The sequence below is a fragment of the Brassica oleracea genome, chromosome C6 (assembly GCF_000695525.1).
Source record: "Brassica oleracea var. oleracea cultivar TO1000 chromosome C6, BOL, whole genome shotgun sequence".
NCBI lineage: Eukaryota > Viridiplantae > Streptophyta > Magnoliopsida > Brassicales > Brassicaceae > Brassica > Brassica oleracea.
The window spans coordinates 19,066,232-19,077,008 of record NC_027753.1 but is presented as its reverse complement, the minus strand read 5'-3'; the positions used below and the strand labels follow the sequence as shown (position 1 = coordinate 19,077,008).

The 10,777-nt window shown below is 33.5% G+C and overlaps 1 protein-coding gene across 1 annotated transcript; it reads left to right on the top strand.

The window, feature by feature from the left end:
- The first annotated feature begins 3,993 nt into the window (after nt 1-3,993).
- Nucleotides 3,994-7,024, top strand: LOC106297091 (protein NRT1/ PTR FAMILY 5.7-like). The gene is made up of 4 exons (XM_013733370.1): nt 3,994-4,397; nt 4,489-4,706; nt 5,151-5,695; nt 6,033-7,024. Exons 1-4 carry the CDS (start codon nt 4,253-4,255, stop codon nt 6,913-6,915), a joined length of 1,791 nt encoding a protein of 596 aa, XP_013588824.1. The 5' UTR covers nt 3,994-4,252; the 3' UTR covers nt 6,916-7,024.
- Nucleotides 7,025-10,777: the final 3,753 nt, after the last annotated feature.

Here is a 10,777-nt window from a genome sequence, read left to right as displayed (position 1 = left end):
GATTTTTCTGTATATGTTATATTTTGAATTTTTAAAAACGACTATAAATTACTAAAACTGTCAAAAGTCTCACATTCATATGATTACAAAATTATATAAGTAAAAAGTATAATTTAATTAATTATTAAGATTAATATATATATATATATCGTTTTAAATTAAACTATAAACCATATATAATACATAAATCTTTTAGTTTCAAAATTTATTTGAGCAATTTTTTGGTAAAAGTTTTGAACGAACATTGACAACTTATTTTTTTAAAAATTATAAACTATTAAAACTATTAATCCCACAATGAAAATTTTGTTATCAGTAATTTATTTTTTTCTATAAAAGATACAAATGATAAAAAAAAAAACTATATGAGTAGAAATCATGATATAATAGACATTAATATTAAAAATATACTAAAATATACTATGTATGTTAGTATCATTTAAATTTAATTACATATCCTATCAAATATTAAAAAAAAAATTTTTAGATTAAAAAATTGATTTATATGTTCGCATCAATTTAATTATATATTTAATAGTTGCTGACTTTTAATATATTAAATAATTTATATATATAATGTTTATTCCGCGTAAGGCGGGGTTCTTAACCTAGTAGTATATCAAAAGGAGAAACATTGTAATAAATGTGTTCATTATAGACACATGACAACTTCGCAGCGATTTGAGAATGAACACGCTGACGTGTCACGTGCAGAGAGCTTCCCATCCAACTCTACATAAATGTGTTTACACTATATACTTTACGTTTTGTTTTTAAATATAAAACTCACATGTAAGATTCCAATAAAACTCACACTATCCAGATTTTTCGATTCGAATAAAAAAAGATAATGAATCGAAAGTCCATTTATACATATATTATTTTTATTATTTAGGGGTAGGCTGGGCAAAATATTCGTAAATTTTTGATTCGATTCGTTATCCGTTTTGATTCGAACCAAAAAATCTGGATATCTGTAACACTACGAAGCAAATCAAATAACGCAATATCTGTAAAAACGAAGCAAATCAAAAATACTTATATTTTTAGGAACGTATATCCGATTTGATCCGTTATATGCATATATATACATATATTTAAAGAACTATATATAAGTTATATATATATATATATTATAGTTTATATAATTTTTACAATATTTTTATGTATTAAATTTATTACATTAGGTATTAGAATTGAAAAAGTTAAATAATAATTTATTATTTTCATGAAATATTATTATTATATATTATTTTTTGATTTTTGATTTATTTATTTTTAAATATTTTATTTACGGATCAAATCGGATATCCGTGAAAATTCTAAAATTTCTGGATATCCGAGACACCGAATATCCGGGTGGCTACGTATCAAATCAACACGAATACCTCCAAATACTTGGATATTCGATCCGTGTCCACCCCTATATACGGATACAATTTGACTTTCTTTATATGAAAGAAAATTCACTAATGTCTAGGCTTATTTTATTTTACGAATTTTATCTTTCATATGTTATTTTAAATAAAAATGTCATTTAATATTGATTAACAATATCTTTATATATTTAGCAACCAGTTTTATATACTTTACATACACCTACATGTGGACATTGACGTGAACACATATATAACTAAATATTCACCATAACTGGAGTATCTAATTCTCTTAGAAGTTGAAATATATATAGTTTTAATGTATCTTTCACTATCGACCAAATTGTAGTAAAATGATTTGTCTTAAACATTTTATTTTCCTTTTCTATAACTATTTTATGTTTAGAGACTATAATTTGAAATCATTGATTCGACATCAGGACTATCTAGAATTCATATAACATGAAGCCAAACAAATAATAATATTTTTGGTTATCACCGGAAAAACCAAAAACATCAACGATTTGAACCGAAGAAACCAAAATAAATATTGATTTAGAATTATAGCTATATTTTAGGAGATTAAAAACAAAAAAAACAAACTTAAAACCGAACCGATATCCAGATTAAACAGATTTAATGTCTCTTTATTAAAAATAACAAAACTAATAATCACATTTCGCGCAAGGCAGTGTTCATTTAGTTTAGTTTTGTTGGAATTGCTGATAATTACAGAATAAGAATCTATCAGTGGTGGTAACAGCATTATACTGTTAGCAGGTAATCCACTTTCCTCGACCATAGCCTCAGATTTCCAATAGTTCATCATATATGATAAGAGTTGACTCTTAATCCAAATATTTTCTGTTTTTTAATTACCATTGGGTCCTTGTTTAAATATTCAAGATTTGAGAATGATGTATTTGGTTTTGGTAGCAAATCCACTAATATCCACAACTTTCTCCTGGCAATGATCACCAGTAAGCTAGCCAAAACCACTTAAAACTCATTAATTAAAACTTGAATTGCTCTGATTAGTACTCCCTAACCGCATATCGAAATGAGAAACCCCTTTCTTTCTAGAAAATAAGGCTATATAGATCACTCTAGAAGTAGAGGATAATGATCGTATAATGTCATTAATTTGGATAGTGGTTACAGTATTAAGCATAACTGACCCCTCTAATTAACTAACATGTGATGATTACTGTTACAGTATGGACTTATATGATTATGCTCAAGTGTGTCTCTTCCTTTTTTTTCCTTGCTCGTGAGTGATTATAGACGTGTAGTAGTAGTGTAGTACTAGAGTACAATATTGACTGTGTAATATATGGTGGTAGTGGTTAACAACACCATTAATGGATGAGGTATTGAATTTGACGTCATATGTAATCAAAAATGTTTTACATATTTGATGTGGCGGGGCTGGCCGCATAATGTTGTTGTCATTGCCGAATTTTAGGTATGATAGTAAGAAGATACGAGTATTCCAAAAAAAATATATTAAGAAGATACGTAAGAGACTACATCAATTGGTAATCTTACCTATTTTTAGGCAGTATTTACATAAATAAAGGTTTTTCTTTCTACTTCCCAAACAGTGAGTTGAGATTGTTTTTGATAGAATTAAAGAATAAAAACCATATAAATGAAAATAGTTATTTTATCAAGTGTTAAGTAGTTTCACTGGTTTAAGCAAAAAAAAAAAAAAGTAGTTTCACTGGTCGTTGCTGTCATTCGAAGGTGTACGAACTTCAGTTTATAATTCCTCAATTAATCAAATAAATAGTAGTTGTTTTATTGAATTGGCATTAATTTTAAAAGTTCTTCAAGAGTTGTAGATATTAAGGTCAGATCCTAGAGGGTAATCTTTTGGACCAAAATTTTGATACTTCGGAATCATTTGAGTGAGAAGTTGTGTGTAAAGGCATTAACAATGTGTTGGTGATATTCACTCGCCTCTTAGAAGCCTTTTGTCTTTGGTGGTATGCCAAGAGGGAGATGTCTTTGCACTATAGGCCTCAAACTCATGGAATATGAAATTTTGTTAATATTCTTTGTAAATATTTGCAAAACCACAAACGCCTTCCTTTTATTTGCACTTTGAGCTTGAACAATGAATACTTACCTTTTCTATGGTTTCACATTTTTTCTAAAAAAAGCCTTCCTTTTATTTGCACTTTGAGCTTCTTCTTTTTTTTTACAAAAAAAAAATCCCAGAGTTGTCCAATAAGAGGAATCATATTTATTCAGTAGATCTCTCTCATTTAGTAATCTTTGTGATTCATAGAAAGCTTCAATCAAATTTGATGTTTCTTATGTCGACATCTCTCTTTCATTTTTTAAATCTGTCTAATCCTAGTTATATTTTGAACTTTGGAGTTAGTGGAATGTTCAACTACATTTGTAGGGCTTTTTGGGTCCACAAAGCCACACAAGTTACAATCTGAAAGTGACCGATCGGGTAAAAGATGAGCACTATATCGCATCGAGATTTGTGCTTATCTGAGCATAATCTAAAACTTCACTATCATTTAGACATTTACTTCTAGTTCTATGTATTTATCGACTTTATGCTAGCTAACAGCTAAAGCTTTGATCGTAAAATGGAAAACCCAGCGACATTAAATGTTATATATTTATGTTCATATCGATTAAGTGACCGGAATAGTAGCTAAGTTCCTACGTATCTTCTATTTGTCAACTTAACGTGTCTTTTTGTGGTAATTTTATTTGAAATGATCTTAAAGCACTAAACAAGAAGAGTCAACATAGCGAAATTTTATCCATTATAAAGAGAACCAACCTTGCTTCTCCACAAACTCATCACTCATCAACAATCCTCTCTCTCTCTATCATCAACACACAAAGTTATGGAGCACAACAAGATTGATACAGAGCTTCAAAATTCATACAATGATCAACAGAAATGGGTTCTTGATTCTTCTCTCGATAGTAGAGGAGAGATTCCTGTTCGGGCTAGAACCGGAGCTTGGAGGGCTGCACTCTTCATCATTGGTATGTATATCAAACTTTGTAAAGAGATTCTTGGTATGAGATATATGTACATTATAATCTTATGGTTTGATATATGTGTGTGTACATGCAGCAATCGAGTTCAGTGAGAGGCTAAGTTATTTTGGGATCGCTACGAGCTTAGTGGTCTACTTTACGACCATTCTTCACCAAGATCTTAAGATGGCTGTAAGAAATGCAAACTACTGGTCCGGTGTCACTACTTTGATGCCTCTTCTTGGAGGCTTCGTCGCCGATGCTTATCTTGGCCGTTATGCCACTGTCCTACTTGCAACCATCATCTACCTTATGGTAATAACTTCTACTCGAAAATTCGATATTAATTCTGTGTTCAATATTTCAAATATATGCATTTTCCAATGATATATTGTTGTGGACCTTCTGTAGTAGACTAGTAGCACCTCTTGCATATATATCTCAAATCTTATTCATTAACACTCCAAAATGTTAGGATGGTTGTTCGATATATTAAATTAAAACTGTTTGTTAGCATGTGCTACTGAGCATTCGAACAAAATGATTTTTAAAATATTTGGGAACCTTAATATAAGAAAATGTCGTCAATATTGTAACACTGATTGAGACGGCCACGTTCTAAATATATATCTTATTTGTATTTTATTTTTTTACTTCAGTCAAAGCTTGATGGTGTGTTTTGTTCAAAAAAAAAAGCTTGATGGTGTGTTTCTTTTATTTCTAGTCTTTATTGATGATTTTTTTTTTTTTAAATTACAGGGTTTGATTCTGTTAACATTATCTTGGTTTATACCGGGATTGAAACCTTGTCATGAAGAAATGTGTGTTGAGCCAACGAAAGCCCACGAAATAGCCTTCTTCATTGCAATCTACTTGATATCCATAGGCACAGGAGGTCATAAGCCATCCCTTGAGAGCTTTGGAGCTGATCAATTCGAAGATGACCATCCTGAAGAACGTAAGATGAAAATGTCTTACTTTAACTGGTGGAGCGCTGGTCTTTGCGCTGGTGTTTTAACCGCGGTGACTGTCATCGTCTATATTGAAGACCGGATTAGTTGGGGTGTGGCTGGTATCATACTCACCGTAGTCATGGCTACATCACTTTTGATCTTTCTTATTGGTACACCGTTCTATCGTTATCGAGCACCTTCGGGTAGCCCGCTGACCCCGATGTTGCAAGTCTTTGTCGCTGCCATTGCCAAAAGACATCTTCCTCATCCCAGTGATACTTCTCTTTTTCATGAGTTGTCTAGAAACGAGTATACAAAAGGACGGCTTCTTTCCAGCTCAAATAATCTTAAGTAAGTGCATTACAACTTAAGAGTTACAACTAGAGTCATCAATCAACATATGTTCAATTCCAGTTTAGGTTCGGTTTGGTCAATGAATAACACTAGTAAACAAAGTAAATTATAATCAAATAATATAAGGATATATTTGTTACATGTTCTATTAGAATCCAAGTTTTTTAAATAAAATCTAGTTTCAACAAAAAAAAAAATATAATATAATTTTTGTTACTTGGTTTTATTTGTATTTATCAGTTTCAGATCGATTTATCCGGATTAAACACTAACTTTCCATCTTCGAAATTTCTTTAGCATCCATACATTGAACTGATTTCTGTATGGTTTGCAGATTTCTAGACAAAGCAGCCATTATCAAAAACCGAGGATGTGAAAATGTTATGGACGAGAAGGAGAGTCCTTGGAAACTCGCAACGGTAACAAAAGTAGAAGAACTGAAGCTACTCATCAATATGATTCCAATCTGGTTCTTTACATTAGCCTTTGGCATATGCGCCACTCAAAGCTCCACATTTTTCATCAAACAAGCCATTGTCATGGACCGGCACATCGGTCACAACTTCATAGTTCCTCCATCATCCATGTTTTCCCTCGTAGCTCTCTCCATGATTATCTCCTTAACAGTCTACGAGAGACTCCTCGTGCCTATTTTAAGACGCGTCACAAGAAACGAAAGAGGTATTAGCATTCTAAAAAGAATAGGAATCGGTATGGTTTTCTCCTTAATAGCCATGATCATTGCTGCTTTAACTGAGCAAAAAAGATTGGACTATACAAAGCACCATCACATGGTCATGAGTGCTCTATGGTTAGCTCCTCAATTCATAGTTATAGGTATAGCGGACGCACTTACCCTTGTGGGTCTTCAAGAGTATTTCTACGACCAAGTCCCTGATTCAATGAGAAGTTTAGGCATAGCTTTTTACCTTAGTGTGATTGGAGCGGCTAGCTTTGTCAATAATCTTTTGATGACGGTTAGTGATCGTCTGGCTGAGGCAATCTCTGGGAAGAGCTGGTTTGGTAAAGACCTTAATAGCAGCCGCTTGGACCGTTTTTACTGGATGCTAGCCGCTTTGACCGCTGTAAATATATGCTTCTTTGTGATTGTAGCCAAAAGATATACTTACAAGAGTGTTCAATCAAGTGTGGCTGTTGCTGACGGTGGCGATGACGTCGAGATGGCATTGGTGGCTAATACTTCAAAGTATACTTAACATCTCTATTGGTCACCCTTTTATGTTATTTTTGTTTTTCTGTTGTTGAAAAGTTTGGTGTTCTTATTTTAGTAAAAGTAAAACCATTCAAATCTAGTCTATATCTATCTATCTATCTATAATAATAAAGTTGAGTTATGTTCTCCACAATGCACCACCTCAGCAGGAAGACAGGGGTTTTCGATGCCACGTGGCATCTAAAAACAAAGAATTCGGTTGTTGTTATTTACGTGTTGGGCTTTACGATCGTAGCATTTTATTAAATTTTAATTATGTTTGGGTTTTATGCATAAATCTTAGGCCCATAAGAACTAGGTTCTCCTCTTCTCGCCTTTCTACCTTCTTAGTCTAGCAGTCGTAAGTTCTCTGAAACTTAATCACCTTTCAGCTCACCGTAACGTCTTTATCTTTAAATCAGTTCATCATGATTGCATCAGAACACCAGTTACTCTTTCTTCTTCGCCTGTATTCTACAAACTGAGGATTGAGAAGGCTGACGTGTAGTTGCTTGAGTCAGTATCTGAAAGAGAACGCAGCTTATCTGAGCTTCGGTATGGAAGGCAATCCTGAGGTCATCCTTAAGACCTTCTTTTTCTTTCATAACCAGTTTTTCCGTTATCTCTGATTTTGGATTCACCAATTGCCCGAAATCAGTAAAGCTTCGACACTTAGCCGAGTGATTGAAGCAGCCATAAACTTACCTGATTTGCAATGTGATGGGTTCTCTCAGGTGAAGGTAGGAAACCGATATGTGATGCAAGTCAATGTCTCATTAACGAAAACTTATATGAAAGGTTGTGCAGTCATGTATTTTAGAACACAATTGTTATACTTTTTATTTGCAGCAGATAAGAAACAACATGGAGAATATTATACACTATCTTAAAGGTAATGATTTGATATTGTAAACATATGTACAACTGTTAGTTTTTTTTCTTCTTTCTCGAATAATAAAATGTTGGTTTTAGTATTATATATCTCATGCCTATGCTGTCTTTTTGTTATGCAGGAAATTCACGGGCTACTTAGAGCACCCCCAATGGGGGATTCTACCCATTGGAGTTCTATAAATGAGTATGTGTGTATGTATATATTATATATGTGTATGTAGTTGTGGGGTACACTAAATAGTGTAAAACCCCTATCCAAAGGTTCTAAAAACAAAACTTTTAGAACCTTTGGCTAGGAGTTCTACACTATTTAGTGGACCCCACAACTACATACACATATACAATACATACACACACATATTTATTTTTAGAACTCCAATGGGTAGAACCCCCATTGGAGGTGCTCTTAGGCACGGTGTAGCTGCTGTTAAGATTTCTACTCAGTTCTCACCTTGGACATCTACTCTATTCAATTTCTTCCTCCACTCACAAACAGGTTTGAATTCTTGACATGAGAGTTTTCTTGTTTTACACCAAAGCAAATAAGTATTGATTCTTACAAAATGCTTATTTTTGTGGTTCCAGCTGCTTCTCCATCCTGACTCTGAAGATTCCGCTTAGCTATCCCAGGGAAGAAGAAGAAGAAACAAAAAACTGTTGGAGAATATGTTACAAAAGAAATTTTGAATTTTAGATGTTTTTTTTCCTTCCTTCTCCAGATTCCGACGGGAAGGCTTTTGACTGAAAGGAACAAGTGCTTGGTATGTTTCTGTGTATTCTATATGATTTACTAGAGTAGGTTCCCGCAGGGTGTCTATATTTATTTAGTTTAACAGTTGATAAATACTTATTTACTAGGGATAATTAGGAAAATACTTTATTTAGGATTTAAAATTTGAAAAATGCACTGTTTATATTGTTTTTTGAAAACTACACTATTTATATATGATAAGACATTTTTGCCCTGATTTAAATTAAAATTACATTTGTTTGTTTCTTTAAATTATGTACGTAGGTTAAGGTCACACACCGAATTGTGTGTTGTGGTACTGAAAATTATTTTCATTAGGTGTTTAATTCATAAGAAACCATGTAAGATTTGCCAATGGTTGTATTGTACATTTTTCGGATTGCTTAGTTATGAAAGATTCATGTCATAAATCCAGGAGGTGGCAAGACAAATGCAGAAAAGGATCTCTACGTAGTATTCTTTGTTTGACAAAAAAAAAAAGATGCAGAAGGGAATGACGAGAAAAGAAACTAGCTGATTCTAAAGACTCCGCGTATATTGACTTCCGACTGATAAACTTTTGAGATTTTTAATTTTCATGCGATTGAATGTTATCTTTTTGTCCAACATCATGGGATATATATGTTTACTTAGAAAGATTTATAAACCTTTCAATCCTAATTTTGGAGACATGTGAGATGACCATCTAAGGTGGGAATTCATTTGTTTCTGAGGATGTGAATACACATTATTCCCCAGTCAGTGCTGCTCACAACCGATAACAAGCTCTTCACGTATTACTATACCACAAAGTAGAAAAATAAGCTTAATTTTGTTGATGTTTACCTTGTTTAGGCCTGGGCAATCGGGTGACCATTCGGGTTCGGTTCGGTTCTAATCGGGTTTCGGGTTTCGGGTTTTCGGGTTTACAAAAATCAGTCCCATTCGGGTATTATAAAAGTTCGGGTCGGTCTCGGTTTGGGTTTTGTCGGGTTCGGTTCGGATTTAGTAAAACATCCTAAACCCGGTTGAACCCATTTAGTTTTCGGGTTCGGTTCTAAACCGGGTTTCGGTTATCCGTATTCCCTTTTTTACCCGAAGTACTTGTTTTGTTTCATGACATAACCTTACGGTTACTTCAACCAGAACGTGAACAAAGAAATAACAAGAACAAAAGTAGTTTGCAATAATGAAAATCAAATACTCCAAACGTGAGAGCCTTTATTAAACTTCAAAATAAATCCAACTTGTTCATATTAAACCTCCTTGAAAAGCAAAGAACAAAACAATTCAAATGAAAAACGAGTACTGAAAATCAAAATCAAAACCAACACCAACACCAAATAAAAAAAAGACTTCAGACTTCAGCAGCAATCTTCTTTCTTCAGTCTTCAATTCTTACACTCTCAAATTCTGAAAAGACAAACAAAACAATATATAAGTACACGAACAAACAGATGAAATATTAAAATAACTTATAGAAAACATACCCTTCTCAAGCTTGTCTAGCATTTCAACTTCAGCTAGAAGCTGCTCATTTGTTTGGACTTTTTCAGAGAATTTGATATCAGCTTTCATCCACTGCTCACTACACATCAGAACCTCTATCATGTAGTGAGTTAGACAGCTTCGGTATGGTTCTAAGATTCGGCCACTGGTGCTAAAAGCGCTTTCTGATGCCACAGAGGAGACCTGCATTGCTAATAGGTCCCTAGCCATTTCAGCCAATACTGGAAACTTGGTTTGATGCATCTTCCACCAAGCGAGTATATCAAACTCAAATCCCATCATAAGCCTTTGATTCTCAAGAGGTGCCTTCAAGTAAGCTTCCAGTTCGTCCCTTGTTTCATCTTCTTTTTCAGCAACAAGTTCTGTGTACTTGTTATCCATCCTCTCATAACCGAAATCTTCAACAACCATCGCCAGCCTGCCCATTTGTCTTGAGTCTCCTGAACACTAACTGATGATGTTTTCTTCGACTGTGATGATCGTGTAGCATCTCCACCGAACCGGCTAGCATACTCTTTAAACATGCTTCTAAGGAGATCAAGCACAGATTCACCCATTTCTTTGGACTCCAAACTATCCTCTCCATAAAGTTGCTCAAAGCAAAAGTTTGCATACGTCATCTTCTTCCTCGGTCAATTATTGTCGCAATAATTAATATCCTATTCACGTTTTTGATGCCATCCCAATACTTCAAAAACTTGCACAGCATATCTTCAGCCTTCAACTTCAAGTC